A 27,984-nucleotide genomic window follows, 5' to 3' on the forward strand; every position below is an offset into this window, starting at 1 on the left:
AGGATTCCAAGATCATGTTCAAAGGCCCTGTGGTGAGAGGAAACCTGGCACCTTCATGGGATGGAGAGAAGTCCAATGTGTATCAGCACCCAGGGACATGAGAGATGGGATGAGACATGGGAGTAGGGCAAACAGAACTCTGTAGGCCTGGCTAGGGATAGGGTCTTTTTACTAAGAGTGTAATAAAGTCAGATTTGCTTCTTGGAAAGATCTTTTGACTACTAACACCAAATTAGCTTAAGCATCCACTGAACAATGAATTACTTTTTTAAATGGTCTTATGGACTGGTGGGGCTGCTGCATCACTTTGGGTCATTGCGCGCATAAAGTTTCTGCCATTTGGTTAGGGATGGTTGGTTGAACAAGTACTATGATTAGACTGCTCTGATTATTCCTCAGGTTTCTATTTTATCTAAAAGCAAGAGGAATATGCCAATACTTTCTCAGATTATTCCTGTTCACAAAGATCAAACTTCAGATTGTTAATTGAAAGAACACCACGTATGCACAGGCTTCGAACGAAATGTAGATATGTCCATTCACTTACATAAAAAGTATGATCCCTGTGTTAGCCATGGCATAAGAGAGGCCCAAGATTCCACTGCCCATGATGGCATTACTCAGGTTGAATGAAGACATTCCAAAGGAGGTGGTTCCAGGATGCTGGAAGAAAAAGGGATGCATTACAAGCAAAAAAAAAAAAAAAAAAAAAGAATGGCCAAAGGATGAACCATTTTTGGATTATTCTTATTCTCACATTATCTTTCCTGGAGGAGATTATAGTTTGAGATTGAATACAAAGGTAAAATTGCAGTGAATGAAAGCTTTTTATTGACTCAACTTCAATAAAGGCATGTAGTTTTCAATGGAATGCAGTGCTTGGCTTTAGCAGGGGGACTTTGTAAAAATAAAAAATACAGGGTGAGTAACATAAAGAAGGGAAAGCATGTATGATTGCAGATTACATTTGGGTTAGAATGATTTCTCCAAAAAACAAATAAATTTCATAAATGATTTATGCAGCCATATGGCGAACAGGAAAAACAAGCCCCTATTCCAGTAAGGGCCTGAATAAACAGAGAATGTGCTGATCAAGGCTTGGAAAATTTCAGTCACACTGTTTTCCCACAGAGAGCTAGGTAGTCAGACACCCCCGAGTCCTGTTTACTGCGCGAAAGCAGAGGTTCACTTACATGTTCATCATCATAATCTGCCAGCTTCTTTTTCCCCAAAAATCCATTTGTAAGGAATTTCTGACTTTCAGCATCTTCATTAGCAAATTGACTGAAAACACATACAAAAAGGCAAATAAGAAAGTAAAAACATCTAAGTAAATGCTCTGAGTTATATTTATCTTTCAAGTGATCTAAGTAACTGAATAAGGGGAGGAAAAACAAGACACCTAAAACTTTTTTTTTCTTCTTTTCCACCTTCGTACTAGGGTTCCTTCCAGACCAAAGACTGAGCTCCAGTTAGAAACATACTTTGGGAGGGAGGGAGGAAGTTATGAAGGAAGAAAACACTGTTTTTAGTCGGAATATTTTAAAGTCACATTTCTTCTCCATACATTAACTGTGCAAGAAAGAGAATTTGAGCTAATTTTGTTCCCATTTAGAGCCCTTCCAAAGGAAGGGTACAGAGTCGTGACTGAGGTTTCTCCACAACTACCACACCATAATCAGATGATTTTATTAATTCAGTAAATATTATTAAGTGCCCGGGCACTGTGATCTCATCTCATCTGATGCGTAAACATCCCCATGAGAGGATTTTTGTGCCCCTACTCTAAAGATGAGGCAACTGTGACTCAGATGAGTGGGGTAGCGAGCCCACACCCAGCCGGCTCCAAGCCTAGGGTCTTCCATGGTGCCACACAGTCCCAAGCAGGACCCCGTGGCTGGTATTTTTCTCTTTTTTGGTTCCACCTGTTGATTCACATAGCCCTTGCTGGAAAGTAATTTAGTGGTACCTTTGTGTTCTGTTTGGTTGTTTTTATGTGTGCGTGTATTTTAATTACTCTGAAAATGTGCTTGGGTAATTAGACAATGGATGAAAAGAAGAACATTGAAGAAACCCAGTGGTTTATTAGAAGAGTTGGAAAGAAGCAGGACTTTAAAATGTCACTGTTCATGGGGCATTGTGACTGTGGTCTGGCTGGAAGCTGCACACCCCTTAACTGTACTGGCAGCTCCTGCAATTACATCAGGGGCATTGAGGACATGAATGTCGTACCAGCCACATTTCCAGAAGGCCTGACTAATGAGTCCAGCTGCCACCATCGTATTTTGACACTATAAAATATCACACAGGCTTTCTTTCTGTCATACGAAATGCTCAACTATGCATGCTTCTTAAAAGTGCTTTATTATTAGATAGATTGCATGTTTAAGAACAATTTCTTGCATGAGAGGGTCAGGTAAAGTCCTTGGAAAATGTTTTATTAAACGAACCCGTAGAAATAAAAAAATGTACAAAATAATTATTATAGGAGACCTGTACAAATTATCTTTAATAATAGGAACTAATCCTGAAAATAATCTTGTGAGGAAGAGGGTTAAACGAGGTTACTTTTTGAGAATTGAGAACAATATTAGGTGTAGCTAGAACAAGAAGACAAAAATCACAAAGTTTTATGTGCTTTTCTAGAACCCAAGGAGTGGGTTTTCTAGAACCTCACCGTGTACTTATAAGTGAGGAACTTTTCCTGGTGTTCTCCTTCTATTTCTGATACGAAGCATAATGCCCTCAGATGTTGCCTTCTTCCATCTCTGCACCCCCTCCCTTTTGTGTTTCATTTAAATAGTCTGTAGTTAATATGCTCGCTATGTGGTGACTATGTATATGTAGTACTCACAATTGGGATCTGAGACAATTAGATGAAATGGAGCGTAAAATGGGCCTAAGGATTATAAAAACAAGTGTCATCTGAATTTAAACTCTGGAACATCCAACAGTCTATGTTTTACCTTAATGAATAAACTAGAATCGTTTAGTCCATGAGTAGCTTTTAGAATTTAGAATGTGAAAGTAATTAGATTTTCTTTCTTGAGGCATTTGCATATTCTTATTTTGGCCTGGGATGAGTTGTAGTGATAAAACATGCCAAGCTTATATAAAATATATGAGAAACGTTCCCAGTGTCTTAAGTGTTTTGATACCAAATCCAGCATGTACTGAAAACACAAATATAATGATCCCAAATCAATACACTATGTTGAATGTCTCAAAAAATTTACACTTAAGGAATCAATCCAAACCAAACAGAAACAAAACTCTTCTTTTTAAAGCGATTTTATAATTGCAAAATGATGACCCATGTTTGAGTGAGGCAAGTCCCTGTGAGCGGTCCAGAATACATTATATGAAGTTTAACAAAAGCATTCTTGCTCTTTCCATTATTGGCTTTGAGAAGACCAAATGGAAAACGGCTCTGTAGGACCATTCTTGGGACGGTGTCCCCTTCAGCTTGGACACCTCTGCATCCTTCTCAGAAACAAAAGAGCCCTCAGGTTAGGATCAATTTACTACGGAGGATGAAGTGAAGGAGAAATAACAAAAGTTGGCTGAGTATCATCTACATTCTAGGTACTCATTTTAGCCTCAGAAAAGTAGGTGCTGGTTTGCCATTCTGCATTTTCCATTGGAGCTCAAAGAAGATAAATATCTTCTCCAAAGTTACCCAACTACTATGCTGATTCCAAAGCTCCATGTTTTATCACTTTGTTTTTCCTAGAAAGCGCCATGATTTGCATCTCCTAGGGCCTCTCTAGTCCAACAAGCCTAAAATTTATTGCACTGACTCCTTAGAGGAAGAACAGCGTTTCCTCTGATGGCCCTTCCTGGATGTTGTGAGTGAAATGAGACGTCCTTGTTTGAGGATAATACTCTACTTCAGGCCTAGATTTAGTCAAAAATTCCCTTCTGAGTGTCTTTTTTATAATAATTTTTTATTTTTCAATTATAGTTGGCATACAATATTATACTAGTTTCAGGTGTAACCTTCTGAGTGTCGTAAGTCATGCATAATTTCTATTGTATAATATTTTTTGAGAAATTGATGTATTTAACAAGTAACTTGTGCACCTACTATGTACTAGGCAATGTGATATGTGCTAGGACCACAGACGTTATTAACCTGTTATAGTGGCGTGATGGATATCTGGATAGGGAGAGGGTGCACAGAGGAGGGAATGGCCACTTGCACCGTGGGGAGGGCCTCATAGGAGACCTGATGTTGAGATGAGTCTTGAGGGATGAGTGGAGTCGATTGAGAAAAAGGAGAAGGTGGGTAGGTGATACTAAGAGGGCACTCCAGGCCGATGGAGCAGCATGAGTGAAGGCACAGGATGCTGGGAGTGGCTCAACAAGGCTAGGGAAGAGGGTACAACAGGGAGCAGGCAAGAGGCAAGACAGCAGACCTAGGTCAGGGACAGACTCTGAAGGGCCTTACATGCCAAGCAACATATAGTCCCATCTTTATCTTATAGTTCATGGGGAGCCACTGAAAGGCTTTACCCAGGAATGGAACATGAGTCAATTGGCAATTGTAAAAGATTGCTTGTGCAAGGAGGTGGAGGGCTAGTTGAGGAGAACAAAATGTATAACAGAGAAACAAATCAGAGATGTTTTAATAGACAGGTGAGAGAGGACGAGGGCCTAAAGTAAGATGGCAATAGAATGGATACAGAGAAGAGAGTGGATTTGGAGCATAATGAGGTAGAACCAACTGGATATAGTCAAACACTGAATGTGCCATTTGGGGGAGGGGATGAGTCAAAGTTGACAATAGGGTCTTTCGGTTGAGTTGCTGAATGGTGGTGGTGACTTTTATCAAGATGGGGATTCCTGGAAGAGGAGCAGGGTGTGAAGGGAATTATGAGTTCATATTAGCATTACAAGTTTGACTTTGTAAATGAGGCAATTCAGACACATGAGTCACCCAGTAGAGATGTATAGAAGACAGTGGATATAAATGATTTGGAATTCAGTTGATAAGTCTAACAGGCTGAAGATACGGCATATGTTTAGTGGGTGAAACCATGATAGATCTGAATGAGCTTGCCGATAGGACACTTTTAGTGAGCAAAGTATCCCTACAGAGCTCTGGAGATGTAGCAACATTGAAAGGGTAGTCAAAGAAGAGGAATCTCAGAGAGAATGGTCAGAAGGTAAACGAAGTGATAGGCTACTATTATTTAAAATTAGATGATTAATGAGGACAGGAACACTGTAACTTTAATTCTAAATTAGTCACACAAAGCATTGACATATAAAAATGACACACTAGTGTGTACTTCAGGATCAAGGAGTTGATGTATTAACATCAATATCATTGTTATCTCTCAGATAGGAAATCAATCCAATTCTGGCTGACAAGAACCTTGTTTTCCATGTTCACAAACTTCTCTTATTTTTCCATAGAACCTGGTCATTTTTAACCTCATACCTGCTCATTGCTGTCTTTTCTAAATTCCCCATCCTGGAGTAGCAGTCTTGAGCGCTTTCTCCACTGCTGCTCTCATCGTCAGGTTCAGTGTTGACATTTCTCAGTTCCACGGGATCCATCTGGGCTGTCAGCGCTTTCTTGTCCACACACGAGCTCCTTCAGTGTAAACAATATACCGTACCTTCAGCTTAAGGTTCTTCCACTTTGCGTTGCTGTTCAGTACACTCTGTTCTGCAAACAGAACACAAAACCAATCATTACCATTTTCTTTAAATGAGATAAATGAATATGAAGCCCCTACTTTGTGTATGCTCCCTGTGAAAACATGGGGAGGAAGTAAACGCCTGAAAAATTCATATTCATATGTCCACAAAGGTGCCTTTACCCAAAACAGAAAAGAAATATGAAAGAGAAAAAATAAAATTCTTGGCAAATTGCCAAATCAGCCCATGTTTGTAGAGTATTTATGGCTATGAACAGAGGCAGGTGCTTTGCTAGTCACCATGGGAAGAAAAAAGATAACTCGTAAGACGTAGCAGCAGTTTTCAAGAAGCTTTCGGTATTTGTAAGCAGATTGCATGACTTAAAAGAAAAGGAGACAAAAATAAATTATTGACAAAAGATGTTCTGCCAACGCAGAATCTATCAATGTCTCTACTAGCAGCAACATACAAAAATTACCACTTTAATTTGCTAATTGTGCGTGAAAGAATTAACAGCACCAAAATGCTTGGTAACATGCATCATGGGGTACAATCAGGTCAGGGAGCTCCTTTCCAGGCCCTTGGATCATGAAGCCAAAGTTAAGAATAGTAACAAAAGGAAGTACACCTTCAAATCAGCGTCAGTCACCATCTATATAAAATTAAAATTCATTTTAATAACAAAAAGATCCAGTTTTTAGGTTCTGCTCACTTTTAATTCATTGGATCTCAGCACAAGCTATGTAACTTTTTTGGACCTCATTTTCCTCAACTATAAAGTGAAAAGGGGTGACTGGCATTGTGTAAAAATAAAAAATGCAACAAATTCATCATATCTTGTTGATACAATTTCTTCTGAAAGTTTCACTGATTAAAATTATTCACTTCTTGTTGAACCATTGTATTGGGAGAAATGTAATCACTCTTGGAAAGTGTGGTTCTGGAATGTACACTACCCATTTGGTAAAAAAAAAAGAATCCCGAGCAGGGAAATTAATATAAAAATTGCTCTAGAACTCATAAAATCCATAAATCCTCCGACAAATATGAAAAACAAAAAAATTCCTGGGACTGCTTACACAATCCAGTGCTACAAGCAGCACATCTGTGGAAGGCAACTCACACTTGAGGTGAGTTCACACTCCAAATTATGAAAATTACAAAGCACATATGGAAACTCAGGATGAGTAGGCATGAAAAATGATAAGATTCACAACCTGAGTAGCAACGCAATTTAAAAGGGACTTTAAAATTAACATAATAAAAAGTGATACAAAGATTCAAAATAATAAATAGCATCCATAAAATAAGAACATTATAAAAGACAAAGATAGTTTGAAAAAGAGCCAAAAAAGGAATTACAAAAACAAAAAAATATAGTCATTGAAACACAGAAAACTCAGCCGAAGAAAGAGTAATGAAACTGGAAGATAGATCTGTGGATATCACTCACATTATATCAGAGATGAAGAAAGGAAAATATAAATTTAGGAGACATGGGGGGAAAATAAGAATCAGAATTTTAAACATATTCTAATGGTTATTCTAATGTGAGAGAATTGTGAGACGAGAGAGAAACAAAAATGGAAGGACATTGTCCAGAGAATTGGCAGAGAATTGTCCAGAACTGAAAAAAGATAGAGGTTCTCAGGATTTAAAAAATACACAGTACTTCAAACAGGAGGAATAAAAATGAATATATTCAGTAATACTGAATAAATAAGGGAGTGTAAGTGTGTAACATCAAAGATAAAGAGAAAAATCTTGAAAGCCAACAGAGAGAATAGAAATAAGACATGCATATGGTTAAAACAAAAAAAAAACAAAAAAGGAAACTTTTGTTAAATGAGTACAAAGCTTTCTCTCACACATCACACAGACCAGTTTCACTTCCCAGCAGCAACCACTAATGACAGTTTCTGTTTTTAGTTCTTCATTTAAAGTTGGTCACTCTAAATTTAAATTACTCACTAAAACATCTCTGACTTAGTTTATCAACTCACCTGGTACTTATGAAAGATAAGGAAATTAGCAGACTTTTTTCTATCCTTCCTTCCCACAAACTAATTGTTTTAGTTAATGAACTACTTGTACAATGTTGAGACTCATGGTATTTTCATACTATTATGTAAAACAAATTTCTTATAATTTTCTGTAAGTTGTTTCTAATCACAAAAAACCAAAAATCAGGACTTATACCTTATGATTGTGTAAATAATATGCCCCAAAGAACCAAGAGGTATGTTTGGCTACATAATAAATGAAATACAATCTTTCATTACTCAAACTTTGAAAGTGGATTTTCCATACATTTTTGTTATTTTATTAAATTTATTGGGGTGACAATTGTTAGTAAAATTACATAGATTTCAGGTGTACAATTCTGTATTACATCATCTATAAATCCCATTGTGTGTTCATCACCCAGAGTCAGTTCTCCTTCCATCACCATATATTCGATACATTTTTATCTTCTGAATGGTTTCTTCCTCCACCCTCTGGGTATACAGCTGTCAATGTTTCTTGAATGCCATCCCATCTTCTTTCTTCAATTTGTTTTGCATTATGCTGAAATACCACCTTGAATAACTCTTTTTTCACACAATGTGTCCATGTTTGTAAACAAAATTTCTAAGTTGTTTCAGGTTGGGAAATGCATTTACTTTGCCCTCAAACTTGGTTGATTGTTTGAATTCTAGATTCAAAATAATTTTCCTTCATAATGTTGAAGATATTTATCTCTTGACGTCTAGCTTCCACTGATGAGTCAGATTCTCATTTATTTTATTTTTCTTTCTGAAGGATTTTAGAATTTTTCTTGTTATCATTATCTGAAATTTCTCCAGAGTGGAACTAGATGTGAGTTGTTTTAAAAACTCATCTTACTCTGTATGTGGAGAGCCCATTCAATTAAAAGAGTCATATCTTTCTTCTGATCAGAAAAATATTGTATTTTAAAACAGCTATTCCCCTATATTTAATCCTTCTAAAACAGTTATTAGTATTAGACCTGTTAATCTATATTGCTAATGTTTTCTCTTTATTTTCTATTTCTTTGTCTTACTGTTCAATGTTCAGAGATATTTCCTTGATATCATGTCCAAAATACCAAATTTAATCTTCTGCTGTGTGATATGGTAATATCGTAAGAAATATATATTTGGTATTCATCCCCAGTTCCCAGGCAGAGCTACTAATATGATAAAATTAATATTTAGTTTTTGTCCCCAGTTTCTGAAATAGTTCTGCAATGATAAAGGTGAAAGGATCATCTTTTGTGATTTATAACAAGCCCCTTTCAACCACACTTGAGTTTAAGTTATTGAGGTGACTTCTGGAAAGCCCCTAAAAATGGGAGCTGGTTGCCAGGGAAATCAACCATGTGATTAGAGGGTTGAAATTTTCAGCCCCACCTCCCAACCACGTGGGAGAGGGGAGGGGCTGGAGGGTAAGCTGATCACCAATGGTCAATGATTTAATCAATCATATCTAAATAATGAAGTCTCCATAAAGAATCCTAACCAAATTGGTGACCACATGGAGTTGGTGGGAGGGGGGCACTCCAGGAGATAGCATGGAACCTCTGCATCCCTTCCTTCATACTCTGCCCTATGGCATCTCTGCCATCTGGCTGTTTCTGAATTGTATTATTTTATAATAAACCAATAATCTGGTAAGTAAACTGTTTTTCCTGAGTTCTGTGAGCAATTCTAGCAAATTATTTAATCTGATTTATAGCTGGTTAGTCAGAAGTACAGGAAGTCTGGACTTGCATTTGCATTTGAATGGGGGCAATCTTGTGGGACTGAGCCCTTAACCTTTGGGATTTGACACTAGCACAGTAACTCCTGGTAGACAGTGTCAGAATTCAGTTGAATTGTAGGTTACCCAGCTGATATTGTGAATTGGTGGGTGTGGGGGGGAAATGGCACACATTTGGTATCAGAAGGAAGTATTGAGAGTAGCATAAAAAACATTGTTTCCTTTTAAATTATATCCATTTTATTTTTCAACCTGCCTATTAATTGTTTTTCACAATCATGTTTTTAATTTCTAATAATTTGTTCCTATCCTCTTCCTCTTTTTAAAATTTTACCTTTTTTGTTTTTTTTTCAGAAGCAATATTTTCTCAAATTTTCAAGAGCTCCTTTTGTTCCTTAGATTAAGTTGTTTTTTTCGTTTGTTTGTTTTTTTCCTGGAGTTATTCTGTTTGTTCATTTTGGCTCTTCTCTTTCATGCTGATGGTTTTCCTTAAGTTCTTGGTGATCCTAGATTGTGTGTTCATATTTATGAATAAAGAGTATATTGGTTAACTTACACAGCTAGTACTCAGGGTTTCTCTGAGTTTTGCAGGCCGTGTCACTGACAGGGTTCTCCCTTGTTGGTCCTGTATAAGTGGCTTCTCTGCAGTTGTCTGTGTGTGGAGCATCCGGGAGGAGCCCAATTCCAGACACAGCTGGCACTTGAGGAGAGAGAGTTTCCTCTGGCAGCAAAATGCTGTGGTATATTTTCCTCTTGGTGGAGATTCTATTCCTACTTGTTACCCCTCTTTGTTTGCTGTGAAGGCCCTAATTTCTATGAGTATTCTAGAGTCCATTCTCAGATTTTCTTTACAAACTCAATCACAGTCTTATCTTATAGGCAAAAGTGGCAGCGCAAACTGACCAGGATGTCTAAATTGAGGTTCCTTGGTGAATACATGGTCACTGGTTGTCCGTGATCCATGCCTTCTCTTTGCATATATTGACTTAACTGAACTGCTACCAGGCTCCCTCTGGTTGTTCCCTACAATTATCCTGGTTTACCCTGGTTATTTTTCTCTTTCACAGGTTTTTCCAGCCCTATCTGCTTTTTGGCTTCTAGGAATTTTTCAGAACTTCTCTTTGTTGATGATGGCGCTATTATATTTCAGAACTTTTGTGTTTTGTTTTATTTTTTTCTTTTAAAAAGTATTTTGTTTGACGTTTCATTGCTTGGATTCCTGAAGGCTAATTCCTAAGTCCCCCTTCTTCCAATCTTCTTCCAAGACGTTGTACACCAAGGACTCCTCACGTTACATCTTTGGCGCAGGACTCTACTGTGGTCTCCAGTTCCATTGTTCCATGGCCTAACTGATGTAAGCACTTGCATATCTCAAAGGCAGTTTAAATTCAGTGTATCCAAAATTTAACTTGTGACAGTTCCCTCTTCTTCCAATATTTCCTATCCAAAAAATGTTGTCACTTTTTATCCAGCTACTCAGAGCAGAACTATCAGTCTTCTATTATAAATTTTTCTTTCTTACCCCTGGTGTCTAGTCTTTTACAAAGTTTGGTTGATTTTACAAGTAACTAAAGTATTTCTCAAATTAGTCTCGTTCCATTTCTTCCATCATCACTCATAGCCAAGCTACCATCATTTCTTACATTGTCAATTGTAACAATCCTAACTGATGTCCTAGAATCCTCTATTGCTTATCCCCACCACCAATTCATTTTCCACACAACAGCCAGAGTGAGCTTTTTAAAACAAAACTCCGATCATAGCATTCATTTGCTTAACACCCTTTAACGTGTTCTCTGTACTCTTAGGATAAAGTCTAAAATTCTCACCATGCCCACAAGGTTCTACGTAGCCCACCCACTTCTCTGGTCTCATCTCCATTCACACCCTCCCCGCCTGGTGTGGCTGCAGCAACCTAGCATTCTTGCATGTTCAGGCACTCCCTGTGTTCTCTACTACCTCAGGCCATTTGCACATTCCAGTGACAGCACCTGAAATGCTCTCCCCCTCGGCATGCCACACTTTCCTTAGTCAACCCCTCTAGGGGGTTACAGGAGTGTACATGTTGGCAGTCCTGGGGACTTCAGTAAAAATTTCTTGCACCTTGTGCTTATTCACAGGAACCTCATTGATTTCCATCACATTAAGCCATGCTAATCCCAGAATAATAATAATAATAATAATAATAATAATAATAATAATAAAAGAATATGAAACACTCATATGGCACTTACTACATGTCAGACACTATTATAAGGGCTTCATGTCTATCAACTTTTTAAATTCTCACAGCAGCCCTCTGATGTATGCAGGTACTATTTTTGTTCATATTCCCACTTTATCAGATGAGGTAATGGAGGCCCAGAGTGGTTAAGTAGCCTCCATGCTACGCCACCTGTGTACTGCCATCTCTGTTATAGAGAACTAAAGCCCGATGGGGAGCAGAAGCTCTGGCTTTGGCGATAAATAAAAGTGGGTATAAATCCTTGCCAGATTCACTATCGTCTTACTTTCTGTCTTCCCATATGTAAAATGAGGGTAATACCATTTACCGCAAAGCAGTCTCGTGCGGGTTTAAATGATATTTGAGTGTCAAAGTTTGGCATGTAGTTGGTTTTCAATACATTTAAATCCCTTTTCCCTCTTCAATAATCAGAATTTAATTGCTGTCTTTATCTGCATGTAAACATGTATAGTATTTTATATGCATATGTACACATGTATATAATGTATCTTAGGCAGTTATAAAAGAGAACTTTACAGTTCTCAAAACTCTCACAAACTCTGTAAACACGGTAGGTACCCCTTCACAAATAAGGAAATCAAGATGTAATATTATGCTATTTTATCACATATAAAACACTTATTCCGTTCTCTTTTGAAGATGATATGATATTAGGTTGGTGCAAAAGTAATTGCAGTTTTTACCAACCTATTAATACATCCCCTGAAGTATGAAACTGTGATTTAAGACCTCAGACCCTAATCCTTATTTTGGCCAAGGGACATCTCACATAAATTGAAACACATTTTCATAGATCATATCTTTAGCCCTGAAGATTCTATTCCTGATCTATTTTAAGGGAACAGCAACTAAACGCACAGCTTTAAAAAAACTTAAGAACATTAGGAGAAACTAGATACTGTGCATCATTTGCCTGCAGCAATAACTACATACTTGGAAGCATTTAGACTACATCATAATGGCTAAAATTTAATCATATGATTAATCACACTGTGCTACTTCAATGTAGAAGTATTTTACAGATGGTATTTACTCATTCAACAAATATTGAGACTGAAATGTGAGCTACACACTATGAAAGGTACAGCATGAATAAGACAGAATCCCTGCACCTGATGAACTCTGTGTAGTTAGAAAAACAGATTTTTGAACAAACTATTATAACTGACTTCACATTTTTACTTTTTTCTCTGAGTAAATACTTATTGAATTAATCAATTAATCACCACATAGGTAGGCTAGAAAAGAATGATGCTAGTGAACACTGTGATTGAAAAATATGATGTAATTATAGAATAGAGTAATATATTCTGTAAAATATATTACATAATATAAGTTTCACAGGCATAGAGTCTCCTGCTGCTCCCCATCTCAGTGCACAGCACCTCTATTCACCAATTGCTCACGAGCTGAATCTGACTGTCAGTATTGACACCTCCCGTTCTCTATCCTGAACCCCCCCTACCCAAATCTAATCTATCACCAAACCCTATCAGTCCTTCTTGCAATGCTTATTTAAAATTAATCTACTTCTCTCTCCATGACCATTATGTTATTCCAAATGACTACCTGCTAAAGGCCCTAAAATGATTTTCTCATCAGTTTTTAAAATAAAGTCAAGTTTCCTACTATGTTGTAAGACTCTACATACTTTAACCCAGACATAGCTCTTTAGTCCCCTATTGAATCGAACTAACGATATACTGGGCTTCTTTCAATTCTCCATTGCCTCCTCAGGATCTTTTGACATGCTGTTCCCTCTGCTTGGAATGCTCTTCCCCACATTCTTACTCCAAGCATCTCCCAAAGTTGACTAAAAGAATCTGAAGATCTTTAAATGCCACGTGGTCAGAGAAGCTCCACATCTAAACTAGATCCTCCATTATATGTTCTTGTAGCACGTTCTCTTCTCCCTCCTGGTACTTGTCACACTTTGCACTTACATTATTAGTTGTGTGATTATTTGATAAATACCTGACTCTTCCACCAGGCAGAAAGCTTCAGGAAGGTAGAAACAATGCCAGATTTGTAGACTTTACATATTCCCAATATGTAGCACAGTGCCTACTGTGTTATATTCTACTAAGTGTTATTATATTCTATTAAGTGTTATATTCTACTAAGATCAATGCAACTTTATATGATCTCCTTTATAGATACAAGTATGCATTCTTGTTATTCCTTTATAAGTTAATATTTCAAAGTGAAATGGAAATGTTTCCGTCTGGTTACCAGAAGAAAGAACAGCTTTGTCGCACAATGAATGTTCCAAATTATTCTAAAAGAAAAAATCAAATTTGATTTGACAGAACTTTGTAGTCTAGCCTTTCTTTTCAATTAAGTTAAGTTTTCTGTGATACAAGGACATTTCACAGAAACAGACTGGCTGTTCCAGCGTGGTAGTCTTCTGCATTGTTGTTTCAATTCACTCATTCAGGAAGATGCAAAATCAAAACTTGAAACAAATGTACTTAGAGTACTATCACCATTAGAAGACTTTGTTTTATCACATTTAAGAGATTCCTAAATATCCTAACTAGTTGATTCCTTCTATCCAAAGTCTTGTTATTAAAAACTATAATGTCTTGTTCTTTGAATGGGTACCTAAGAAATTCAGGATACAAGGTTCTCAAAAAAGCAAATTTCTCAAATTTACTTTACTTATGTTGTTCAACTTCAAAGACATCAAATCTGGAAAGCAAAACTGTCCTTGACTCAAGAGGCAAAAGTTATGACCTTCCCTAGTTACTGCAAACATTTATTTTACCTGATAAGTAAAAGTGAAAAGGGAGCTAATATTGTCAGAGCATTTCCCACCATCCCTATCTGTTTCGTCTTTCATGCCAATTCAGTTCTGATTAATCTACTCTGAAATTTAGATTTAGTTAGCAGATAGACTCACATGTCATTCACCCTTCGGTTGAGCAAGCAGGAAGTAGCTGGTCATGCAACTTCTGAAAGCCAAATTATCTCGGATCCAAGGAACGATTTAAATCCACATCCAAAATATATCTGAGATAAATGAACATAGTTTTGGCAATGAAATCAATCTAGCAATAGCTGTTTGTTAAATTCTCATAAACAATTTTCTCAGCAATGCCATTCTAGTCACATATTGATAGATGGCTTGTTAGTCTCTGGCATGATTTCTCATAGAAATTAACTTCCATAAAAGCATTCACTACATTCAGTCTGAAATAGAAAAGAAATCATCAGTAACAGCAGAACTGTATTTACTTGACTACTCCCTTTTGCTGTGCTAATATCTTAGCATTTTCATTCCTCTCCTCTACTTAGACATAGCTTAGAAATAACATCTAGGGAGAACTAGAAAAGTTAAAATAAATAACCCTGTGCTGAGGTCTTTTCCCTTTGCTAAGAATGTTACATGATTGCTAATATAAGAATTAAAGCAACCATTTGATTGGTATAAAGGACTATTCATAAAATCTGAATGTTATTTTGCTTACAAACTTTCTAGCTCTGCTTTTAGAAGAAGACATAAAGTCTCTAGTTATCTTAAACACTAAGAAACATCTTAAATGCCTGCATAAATTTTAGTTTCTGTTTTCCCAAACAATAGTTAGTTTCCATAAATGTACAGGGATATGTAGCATAGATGTAACATAGTGAACTCTTTGTGCTACACACATATTTAATAACCTGTAATAAACTGCGGATACAGTACATTTCAAAATATCTTTATTCTATACAATCAATAGTGAACCACACCTAGAGTTGCTTTTTATTTCTGAAAATAAATTATTTCACTTTCTTTAAAGTAACTCATATATTCAAAATAATACTGTCAATAACCCGTAAAGCACACTGTATAACATAGTTAAATAAAACTCAAGAGTTTAGCCCTCAAAACTACACGTATCAGTACTTAAATGTTACTGATATATTTCTTAGGAGTATACATATAAAGTCTTTCAAGAAAATCCCAAAGCATTATCTAAATATAAATCTGAATAACTGGAAGAGCTTGGCCTATAACATAAATGGAAATCTTTTCTAGAAAACACACCTAAATTTCTTTAGTTGGTCAAGATAAAACTTCCTTCAGCCACCAGTCCATGAATATGATATACATCATCAGTTCACGTGTTTTCTCACTGAGTTATAGAATACTCTTAGCTTTGTTATCATGTGGGCATTTAAGTAAAATCTTCAGTATATGCTCTATAAAATGCCCCAAATCAGGGAACCTAAATGCACTGAGAATTCTCCCCATCTGATTACTAAATTTCAGTAAAGCTCTAGTTTTTGATACTTGATTTCAATCCTTTAAAATCTAAAGCTGTGCTTATATTCTATTCAATTTCTCAGTTTCTTCTAGTAAATTTGCTCTAAAAATAGTCCATTAAAATGGCCACCCAAGAAGACAGAGTGAGACACAACATATTTTTTCATTTGACAATGACACAGCCTTGCACATCAGCTTCATAGAATGCTCCTTCTTTGATTAGTCTAACTTTTTGTGGGTGTTTTAGTTTTCAAGGTAAAGAAAATCTTTAATGTTATAACATTGAGAATGTGCTTTTTAAACTTTGTATTTTTTTCTAAGACAAATTATGTCAACTCTTCACTCTATTAAGGAGATGTAAATAACTAAGTACTTGTTACCTGCAGGTTTTGCAATATTTTCTTTTCCTATTATCCACTGTCCTAATTTTATGCTCAAACCTAAAATTATCTGCAAAAGAAAACTGCAGTCAGGATCTGGGTAAATAATTTCAATGTCTGACATTATATTGAAATGATCTTTTTTTTCTAATGAGAAAAAATTACCCAAGTAGTAATTTTCAAACATTTTAATTTGTAATCAATAGTCAACACCATAAAAAGAAGAAAGGAAGCATTATTTTAACACTGCATATATTCATGTAAAAACAGATTTACCTTAATTATTTATCCAGTCCTGTGCAGTCTTTCTGGAATTGTTTGGGGTGGTAGAATCCTGAAACAGAGTTGACTTATATGGACCTTTGGGCATCTAGACAACAATTTAAAGACCAGTGGGCGTGAAGGAGACAAGCCAATCACCACCACCACCTTGCCCCAACACCTCCCTCTGTCCAAATTGCGTCAGCTCTTAAAAAAAAGAGAAGCTAAATCAGTTTACTGTTTTACATTTGGATTAAACATCGGTTACACCAATTTCTATTTGCTTTTAGAATTTGGCTTTTATACAACAAAATACTCATTTACTGAAAGTTCTACCTTGATTACTGTCATTCTGTATCCAGATTCTATAGGTTGGTTGAGTAATAAATCTAGAAATGTTAATTTTTCAAAAAGTTTATGAACTGAAGTCAAAGTAAAACAACAACATAATAATAGTTATTGAGTCAGACTGTTAAATGAATTATTATAATCAGAATGCCTAGAAAATATTTGTACAGCAGAAGAGTTACTTTCTTTTGAATTGATGACTTCTTTAGAGAGAATGTTATGGAATGACAAACACTTCAAATGGCACCAAGCTACTCAAGGTGCTGTGAGGTTGGAAATTACAAAGCCCTATCAGCCACTGCTACCATTGCAAAGGAACTGTGCTGAGTAAGCAAAACTCTGTTTGGAGTTTTTAACAAATTTTTAAACAGACATTTTCCTCCTTTCAAAAAACTCTACTTGGCTTTCCACATATCAAGGAAAGAATTAAAATGTTTTGGCAAATAATTTATTATGTCATGAAAAAGCATCACATAGACTTATTCTGAAAGTGAGGTGAGAAAAACAGATTAAAAATCAATCCAGAATCAAGGGTTCTTTGCCTTTTCAATATATTTTTACATATTGAAGATTTTAATATATTTTCAATTTTTAAAATTGAAAATTTATATATTGCAAATCAATTTTTATAGCATGAATGAGCAATCTGATAACTGATCAGAAGAAATGCTAGATTACAAAAGTTGTGTTAATTCCCTATTTCCAGAAAACACAGCTAAACATTGTTCTTCAAGAAAGAAATTCTTAAGTTGATACAAGATATTAGACATTAAACAAAATGTCCAATTAATGAGGTGTCCCATTTCTCGTTTAATTTTCAAATGTGCCCATTTGGTCTATTAACTTCATTATGGTATATTTACTTTTATTTGCTTTTTAGTTAACTTGTTCTTTATTTTTCAGAGCTACCCTGTAGTTTTGTCCCTTATCATTTTAAAACCATTATGGTCTAGGGGAAAAAATGATAACAAATATTCTAACTTTAGTTTCAGGGAAATTTAAAGAATATATCTTTTCAAATAACTTCCATCATTTAATTGTGATCTTTCCAATTTAAGATTTCTTTCTGATTAAACAGTTACCAGATGAGTATAAGATTAAGCAAGCAAAAAAGTGAAATAATTGTAAGAAACTTAAATATTTGTATCCTAGTAAAATCCCATTTGATAATGGATCAACTGAAAAAGAATAAGTGTACTCCAAACTGTGAATTTCATGCTATGATATCTTCATATAAAATAGGATGGACATAAATGTATAAATACCTGAAGTTTTACCTCCTTAAAATTTTAAAGTTTTGGCTCCCCTATAGTTCTTATCTTCTTCAAGTGTTACTAAATAATTATAGTAAATTAACATGTTGGATTAAAATAAAAAGCACACATAAGAGACTTCCCTGAAGGGTCTTATCATGTTTCTTTTGAACCTACTCTAATTGCAAAATTCTTATCACAAAACCTTCCAGATTTTTGTTTAAAAAATCAAATATACGAAAACTAATTTGATAAAAGTTAGCTGAATTCAAATAGTTTAAGACCTTATTTGTTGTTTAAATGTTTTTTCCCTAAAGTATTTGACATGTTTAGACATGCCAAAATTAATGAAGAAATATGTGGTCTGGTTTTGACTAACTCACAGTGACTTTCCTTTCATAAGGTAAATACAGACTTAAACATTATAGTTTCATGTTCTGAATGTTTCTTAAAATCATACCATGATGTAATTTTATATACATTAGATAATAGGTCTGTGCTCTTTTGATCTTTAAAACAAGGCAAATGCAACACATTCAGTTAGGTTCTCATTTGGTTCAAGTATCACTGTAGAAAGATATAATGGACCAGAATACGTACAGAGTTTACAAAATGAGTAAAATTAAAAATATGTGGGTAGTGAATAATGAAGCAAGTCTGAGCAATGAGATGACAAACACTTTAACTGATCCTACACATAAGGAATTCATATAAGTGCCACCAAGAACAGGTACATGAGACTTGGTCCAGAGGGGGCTGCAGGAGGATTGCAGGGGTAAGATATGCCTACATAAGGGGATATGTGGCTTTTCAGATTGTAATGTAATTTATGTTAGCAGGATTGCACAATATGCTCCAGGACTCCCAAAGAGTCCCCAAGGGCTGAGGCCATCCAAGAAAGCTTCAGGGAGCCCAGGGACCTTGAGGAAGGACTTAAAGTCCAGGTGAGATTCCAGTAGGTAGAGAGGAAAGGCAGAGGCATCCTGGATGAAAATGCAGACATATTAAAAATATATTCTGGCAACAGAGAGAATCAGTCTGGCTGCAGTGGAGACTTTCTGGAGAAAAACAGAACAGAACGTAATAGTGCAGACTGCAAAAGGCATTAAGTCTAGGAAACCCAGATTTTTAGTGGTGAGAATCTCTTGAAAGCATCTAAAGAAAAATCAGAAAATCATGAGGGAAAGAATGCAAATGGGATGATGGGATAGAGATGGAGGCCAGAACAAAGAGGATAGTGAGGAGGCTGACTAATAGTTTACCTGTCTGAGAATGAGGGCAGAAGAAAAGGCAGATGGAAAGAATCTGAATTGTGGTCAATGGTAGTTTGACTCTTTCTTGTACTACTGTTTCTATTTATCACTTTCACTAGCTAACAATACATGCTATAAATATTATGTGATCATTCTACGAGATACAGAAACTTACAATAAAATCTTCATTTTTCTTTGTATAGAGAAAGAGAATGTATGGTGATAGCTCATGCCCTTCAGCACCCCTTCCATCCGTCTGTGGCTATCGTTTTCAAATAGTACAGAGAAGGTCCTGGAATGTATATTCCAATATGTTTTCTATTGAAAGTACAAAATTGTTGCCTCAAAATAAATTAAGTGATTCAGATCATACCTACACATTAAAGTAGAATTTTTCTTGCCGATATTAAAAAACTATTGATTATTTTGTTTAAAATTTCTGCCTTTAACAATGTCCTCGAAGAGAAAACGCCAGCTGGATCGAGTCAAAATTGGTCAACAATTAAAAACAAGAATACCTTTAGCCAGACCATCATTTTGCAATGACACTGGGAAAGATAACCTCTTGTTCTCATCATGACTGAACACAAATTTCTAATTTTAGTCATAGGACAAAATAATACTTGGAAATAGAATCTGGTTATAGCCAAATTGAAAGAAGATGGGTAGAAACAGTGATGACTAAGAAGCCAAATTAATAATTTTGTTTGCCTTTATTTTTGCAATTAGTTGCTTTTCTTTGCTCCTGCTTCAATTTTCCTTTAGGTCATCTACCATTTTTATTTTTTTTTTATTTTTTTTTTTTTTTGCTTCTGTTTGTTTTTAACTTTTCTGTATTACACTGTTTTTATGATGCCTTATTCTCCTAGGAGATTTAGTTACCTTTGATCATTTTCAAGCTTTAGATTTAAAAACTCAAAATCTAATAAAGCAGATCAAGTCCCAACATAATACATCTGTCTTCATCTTATAGCCAATATTAGTGCTTTCAAATATGAAACAAAACATACTTATATTCATCCAGCTATTTTTTGTAGTATGGTAGGTAAATGTCTGACTTATCAAGTCATTCCTAAAAACGAAAGACAGTACAACTGCAGGTAAAACCAAGATTTTAATTACTTCTTTTTTAATGTAGGATTTATCCTTTGGCTTTTGGGTTTCAGGCTTACAGTGATGAAGAGAATTTGTGATCTTTTTTTGATGTCATGCTTTGGAACTCCAAATTTTTCATTTTATCTCTCTTAATACGAATATATGCACACAAACAAAAGAAGAAGAAGAAAAGGAGAAGGGGGAAGTGAAGGAGGAGGGAGAGGAGGGGAAAATTTGTACAAAAATGTTACACAAATCTTCCTAAATCATTGAAATAGCAGAATTCCGTGTTATTTTGAATGCGAGTTGAATACTTACACACTTGTGTTACATCCCTTGCAGAGTGATGAAAGCTTAGCTATGCTCTAAGCATCTCTCTTCATCGTTATATAATTCTTAATCTCAATTTACAGAATAAAAAATAAGGAATAAAAGAAGATAAAATTGAATATTACCCCAAAGAGCCACATACTAAATTAATTGTAAAGATAGAAGTAAAAATTAATTAATAATTGTTTAACTCCCCTTCGGCAGAGCCTTTCAGATATCTATGGAACCTTAGGCCACTTCTATTTTTTGAGGCTCCAAATATATTTTTAAAAATCCAAAACAGGATTACTAAATTGTAGTACATTTTCAGCGTTTCTATTTAACAAAATAACACCTTACCACACACAACAATACAAATAACTTTATAAATAACCTCATTTGATGATACTTTCAAAAAGTCTAAATTTGGGACCCTCCTGAGCATGAGGCCCCAAAGAGCTTCCCTGCCCAGGCCTCTGGGAGAGGCCCTGCTTTTCTGTTCTAAAAACTTCCCTAACCAAGAGAAATGCAATGACATGTGCTGAGACATTGCTTTTAGTTGATGGCATCCTGCTCTCTTTAGCCCTAGCCCAAACACCTTTATAGTTATACAATGGAGCATTCTGGAAATGTTTGAATAGTCAACTACTATGTTGCAAAATTAGCAAACAAGTTCAGTGCAGATTGACAAACATACTGACTTTGCCACAGACCTAAATAGAAAGTTCCTTTTAGCCTCAGCTGACAAAACAAACAAACAAACAAAGTAAAACAACAAAAAAAGAAAACAGAAGACAGCTCATGTTGATGATATTTTGTTCTCTGCTTTTCCCCCTTTCAAGCAACTCAAATCCTTCTGGTCAATTTCATTTCTTGATCCCACATTATTTCTTGAAATGATGCACAGAAAAGGGTATCACAAGTTCATTCCTGGCTTCTGCCTGAGCCGATAGACCATGGTGAAGAAGGAAAACAAGATCTGTGAGGCTTAAAGCTGAATACAACTTAAATAATGTATTGAAATTCATAATATTAAATTAGAGCTTTTAAACTTGCTTTAATGAATGACTTCTTCCCGTTAAAATGCCTATTTGAGAAGATAACTACTGCTAAGAGATGTGTAATTATAATGATAATTATAATAACACTTCCTAAACAACTAAATTACCTTGTTAATTTAAGTTCTTTGTATAGAATGCAGTATTAATACAGTACTAGATTGAGTTGACTGCCTTTCTAATTCAATAATAGCAATATATGATTTAAAGAATTACATTCTTTTTGGGCCACAGCATATTCATTTCCATTGCTGTCTTTCAGATTCCCACTCATCCCTTTCCTTTGAAAGCAAATTCCCTACCAGAACAATGTTTGCATTTTGATTTTGTAATTTCATCAGTGAGTGATTGGACTCCGTAAACCTGTCATCTTGCTTGAATTTAAACCCCCAACAGTTTCTTGAGCTCTGATCCAATAGGCTGAGTGGCTAGACTGATATGACATAGGGGACAAGCGAGGGAGCTGAGCACTCAGCAGAATTTGTAATGGGGAGGGCTCTCCTAAAAGGTGATAGCACACATTATGCTGTAAGAGAATCAATGTCTCTAATAACAAAGGTTATGCTCAGGCTGGCCTCTTCAGTGAGCTATTCAGAATGTTGAAATAACACGTGCACGTCCACCATAAACTGTTCTTCAAAGGAATTGAAGATATATAATAGATAGTGACAGTGTTCCCTAACGGACTTTTTGGTGCCTGCAAAGAAGGATTTCCTGAGTCAGGTCTCCTCAGTGAAGGAGGAGGCAGGTTTCTGCCCGGGATGCTCTTCTTTTCTGCTGGGCTAGGAGCAACTCCAGGGTTGGGCTATGGTGCAGTAAGAGTCCCTAACAGGGTGCTTAGTAGCTGCTGTACCCATCCTCCGCTACGAGGGTTAGCAAGGGCAGATTAACTGAGCAGTTTGTTCTAGGGTTGCGTAAATTAGGAATTACAGTTCCTTAAGGGCTGGATATAAAGTTGGTAGCACTAGTCTTTCTTTAAATACAGGAAAGCTGACTCACAAAAAGTAAATGTCTTGACTTCATTCAGGAGGAGAGGAGGGACATTCGGCAGGTGGTATATTTTAGGATGTTTGGGTACAGATTCAAGTATGTCCACGCAGCCAGCTTAGATTAGTGGTTAAGTGATCTCTTTTGTCTGTTTTTCATGATTGATATTAGGCCAGGCCTAGTTCATAGTAGGTACTGTATAAATGTTGAATGAATGCAAGTCTTTATTAAAGGTACTGAGTCAATCTGTGCCTCCAAAACAATTCTTTAGAACTTATTTAAGTGTTGCAACAACAAATATTCTAATAAATACTCTAAGTGATGGATCCAGCCATATATTAAAATGCAGTAGTCCCTTCTTATGCTAAGAGCCAATTGTGAGACGGTAAAGTGAATGCTCATGATATATGCAAGGAGCCATTAGTCCACTTATAGAGAATTGCCTTACAGGAATACTAAGCAGTAATTACCAATCACGTGTTCAAAAAATATCCAAAGAATAATAAAGGCATGGCAAAATTATAGTAAGTTTTAAAAAGCAAGATACAACATTTAATAGTAATAAGATCCCTGTGTTGTTTTTAAAATTATGCATATAATATATAAAAACATTTGCAAAAGAAAAATGCCTGAAAGAACACATATCAAAGCATGAATAGTGGTTATTTCCAGATTGTGGAAATGTGGATCATTTTTATCTTTTCTCATCTATATTTGCCAACTAAACTTTAAAAAGTATAGATTACTTTCACTCTGAGAAAAACAATAAATGTTATTAAAAAACAAAGCAACAAAAACAAACAGTTCTTCTCTTAGGTTTTATAACAATAGATACTCAATCCCAGACATGAGCCACTAGCTAAATCTCTATTTTTAGTAAGAATATTTTGGGTGCTTGACTAGCAACAATTAACTTTCTTAAAAACATCTTCAATTCTGAGGGCACTTATGAGTTATTTAGAGTCTAGATAAAATTATGCATGTCCAGTTTGTTCTGGAATGATGGATTGTTTTTCCCCATCAGCACTCTAATAGATCTCAAAATATTGTTGAGAAAAATGGAGATTTTAAAAAATATTTGGAGCCTGAATATTTTTTCATAATGCTCTGAGATAGTCAATTTCTATTATACTGTAGCATAAGGAGTCACATTCATTTATTCATTCACTAAATATTATTGAACACCTATGCACCAACCTTTATGGTAGGGGCTAAGGCAAAAGAGACAATAAAAAAATAAGACACAATCTTTGCTTTCAAGAAGGCTTGATCTCTCAAGGGAATCCATTGCTTCCGTAGGTCACAATGCTACAATGTGGTGGGTAAAATGCCTGTGGGAACTGAGGGATAGGAGAAGTGTGGCACCCAACTCAGCTTCAAAAGTACAGGGAAGACTTACTGGGGAAGGTGACAGGTAGGCTCAGACTGAAAGAATAAACAGGAACTGGCCAGGAGCAATGGAGTGGGGAGCAGATGGAATGTTAGAGGGGCTGTATGAGCAAAAGCAAGGAAGAAAGAACACATAGCCACCTGGTGTTCCTGGAATGCTGAGAAATACAAGTGGAGAGGTCACTGGTGGGATCACAGGGCATTTGGGTGCCATGTCTTTTCTTTGTTCTATTCAGTTCAAGCGAGTTCATAATAAAGACCCACCCAATGATGCCACATAGAGCTCAAAATGTCAGATATGTGAAGGAATTGCGCTCTGTTAGAAATTGTAATAATCAATATTGCAAACAGTAAAACCACCAAGATAACAGGAGGCAATTCTTGCCTGCATTGAGTCGTTGGAGAACGTGTTTATGTGGGCTGGGGTCTCTACTTTGTGTTTGGACCATCAGGATTGTTGTATTATAATTTGGCTATGAACAGAAAAGTTCAGGTTCATGAGGAATTTTGCTTCATTAATGTAAAATATATGAAAAATAAGCTAATTTCAAGACTTACAGGAATTTTTAATTATAGAATTCTTGACTCTTTCTCTAGTCCTTCCTAGATGTTTGAAGATTACTTTTAAATTAGAATCTAAAGTTCAATATATTTAAACTTTTCTTAGTTATTTTAAAATACATCTAAGTAAAGATTGATACCTAATTATGAGTAATTTACTGAGTAATATTAAGGTCTTAATTTGCAAACATCTGTAGCCTCTAATTCTGTTTTATAATGTCCACTGTAATGTGATAAGTAACAATTGGAAAACTGGTATTTGCTATATAATGATGGGTGATTTTTACATACGCATAAGACAATCATATTGATGCACATAACTTTGCTTGTGCCCTTATCTAGAGTTTAAAAAGCTGAGGGCATTTTCTTTGAAGTTTGCTTAAGATTTTTGACACTAGCTTTTTCAGAGGAAGCCTGAGAGATCCCTCTTTCATCTTGAAACTGTCTCTATTCATCCCTTCTAATCTTCTGGCACCCAAAGGATCTAAACGGCTGAACACGGTCTTCCTTTGCTATGCTAACACTTAGCACATTGAATTTCTATTCCAGAGATTTGGATTCAGGTTCTAATTCCATCACTCACTAGCCACTGAACTATCAACAGTCTGATTAAACTCTCTGGGCCTTCATTTTCTCATTTATAAAAAGTATATAATTCCTGAGTTCAAACAAGACCATTGGGAGGAGCAAATTAATTTCATTCATTCATTTATTGAGACGTTGATCTACTGTGTGCCAAAAATACACTTATAAAGATGACAATAGGTCAAACTGGCAAAATAGTTATTTCTTTCTTTTGGACTACAAAACTTAGAAATGTAAATAGGTGGTAGATATACTTGCACAGTGTTCAAAGAAATAGCAATGTGGTTGTCTAATAGAGATGTGTTGGATAAATAATTCTGATACGTTGTCATAAAATTCTGATGCCAAACGTTTCAATTTAATTCTTTTCATAAAAAATTTCACCAAAGTTAAAAGGTGAACATTGGAATGAATTGTCTTTAGTCTTTTTTTTTCTTTCCCTTTCCTGTTTTCAGTCATCACTGAACATAGATTATGTGTCCCAACAGACGTCATGAGTGTCTCCATGTCTTTAGGCTTTCTTTCCATGTGCAAACATCTAGCTCTGTTTTTTTCCTGACTGGCCACAAGACTTAGAATAACAGGAGCTTTGTAGTTGATTTTATGTACACAAGAGTTCTGTCGGTATCTACATATATATTAAATTATGTATTACATGTTTCATACATGAGGAGAGAAATCTGCATACCTGTATCTATGTCTACATTTGTGTCTATTAGGAACCAGAGTGCTTCTTTTTTCCTATTTAAAGAAGCTCAGCTCTTACCCTTTGGTTCATAGGCTATGTTCCTATAAGTGCATTGTTGTTTTCTCACTGAAATTCTAAATTCTTCTATCAAATATGAGGCTGCTGTATGACATGGACAGCACACTGGAGTTCAAATTCAAGTATACAGATGTGATCCCCATTCTGCTGCCTATCGCTGAGAGACTTTAGCTAAGATAGAGTTCATTTCTCCCTCCTCTGTGCTACAGGCTTTGCTGTTGTGCTTCCATGCGGAACTAACATATTTTGTCTAGAGGTCTACCCTTCTAGATTTTGAAGTCCTCAGGAGCACACATTGTTTCTTATTCAGTATGGCATGAGGTCAACTAGTAGATTCTGGAGCTCAACTGCCTAGACTTAGTAAATCCGATTCCTGTCACTTATTAGCTGTCTGACTTTGGGGGACAGCTCCAGGCCTCAGTGTCCTCATCTATAAAAAGAAGATAATAATAGTGCTTACCTCAGACTGCTGTGATGAGGATTAACTAAGTTAATATTTACAGAGCATTTAGAAGAATTTCTGGCACATTAGTAAGCATTAAGTATTTATTACATGTGTGTATTTAAAGGATTGACTCCAAGTTCAAAACCTAATATGGTACCTACTTCATAAGTCTTTCTTGAGTAATTCAAGTCAGGTAAATATTCTGGAACTCAGTTTTATCTTTAAAACTGGGTCTAATAAAAACCATTATACAGTTATTGTGAGGGTTAAATGAGATCATGAATATTTAAGCATTATAAACATAAAAGGTATTTTTATTACTGTTCATTCATAAGGGTAATATGACAGCAAAATTGGTTATAAAAGTCAATTAGTTGCAACACCTTTGGCTTTGGAAGTGAATTGTCACTGTTCATTAGACCATTATTTCATTTGTTAAACTATTGATTAGTGCAGTAGAAAAGCTAGAAAACGACGGATTTTGACCCTGACCCATGGAATCTCTGAAAACAACCGTGTAATGACACATGGTTTGCAATATGTGTTTGTTTAACATTAACCAGCCTGTGAAGCTGACAGCACCATGGTCCATATTTACCCTGAACCTGTCCTCAGAGCCAGTGTTTAAACATGCAAATGTACTAGTAGATTTTGGGGAGTTCGTTTGGCTTTCTATGGGTTATTTTTCTTTTCAGTGAGATTGACAAAACATGAAGATTCAAAGATGTACCAAGATACATTTTCCAAATGTTAAAGTAAGTGATCTACATTTTGCTTACACTCTAGGATTTGAGACTGCTGGCATTTCAGTACTCATTCTCCAACTGACCAGCCACATAATGTTGGGCTAATCAGAGTGGATTGGCAATAAGAATGAATGACTGGCTCTCTTTGAGGCAGCTTTTTGATCAGTCAGGACCCCATAATTGATGGGCACCTTCCATCTTTATATCTCTTAAATACAAGGAAGTCTTACAAGCACGCATATATGCTACTTCTCATTAACCTGAGGTTAACCTGGATAAGATTGCTTAGAATCTGAGTTGATGTCTAAAAGTCTGCATTGTTAAATCCTTTACTAGATCCAGCTCAATTCTTTCTTTAAGATTTAGAAATGAAAAAACACATATACAGGTGTTTTCAAATAGAAAGCTTTATAGAAATAAAAAAAAAATTAATTAAAAAGCTTTAGTATTCTTATAAGATATTTTTATGCTATTTGAGAAATATGCCAGATTGTTTGTTTGTTTGTTTGTTTGTTTTAATCTATTAGGTAGTATGGGTAAAAATGGGGATAAATATAATGTTGGTGGAAGCTGGTGATGTCCACTCTGGTAACCATCTCTTCCCCCTTCAAACAGTTGGTTTCCACTTGCTGACATACTGAGC

General features: G+C 35.7%; 1 protein-coding gene across 5 annotated transcripts in view; it reads right to left on the reverse strand.

Moving 5' to 3' along the window:
- SLC38A4 (solute carrier family 38 member 4) overlaps positions 1-27,984 on the reverse strand; it is a 59,577-nt gene that overhangs the window by 21,530 nt on the left and 10,063 nt on the right. The window contains exons 2-6 of one of the 5 annotated variants that reach the window (XM_019748373.3): positions 16,562-16,619; positions 14,559-14,668; positions 5,447-5,677; positions 1,194-1,284; positions 548-663 (exon numbers count right to left, since the gene is read on the reverse strand). In XM_019748373.3, the coding sequence (XP_019603932.1) occupies positions 548-663; positions 1,194-1,284; positions 5,447-5,565 (326 nt within the window). In that variant the 5' untranslated portion in view covers positions 5,566-5,677; positions 14,559-14,668; positions 16,562-16,619. Of the gene's footprint in view, positions 1-547; positions 664-1,193; positions 1,285-5,446; positions 5,678-14,558; positions 14,669-16,561; positions 16,645-27,984 lie in introns of those variants that run through there. The other 4 variants (XM_088798957.1, XM_074325801.2, XM_019748374.3 and 1 more) reach the window with 4 other exon arrangements.

This window comes from Rhinolophus sinicus, chromosome 1 (genome assembly GCF_057876585.1).
Source record: "Rhinolophus sinicus isolate RSI-liver-muscle chromosome 1, RSI-T2T, whole genome shotgun sequence".
NCBI classification, from domain to species: domain Eukaryota; kingdom Metazoa; phylum Chordata; class Mammalia; order Chiroptera; family Rhinolophidae; genus Rhinolophus; species Rhinolophus sinicus.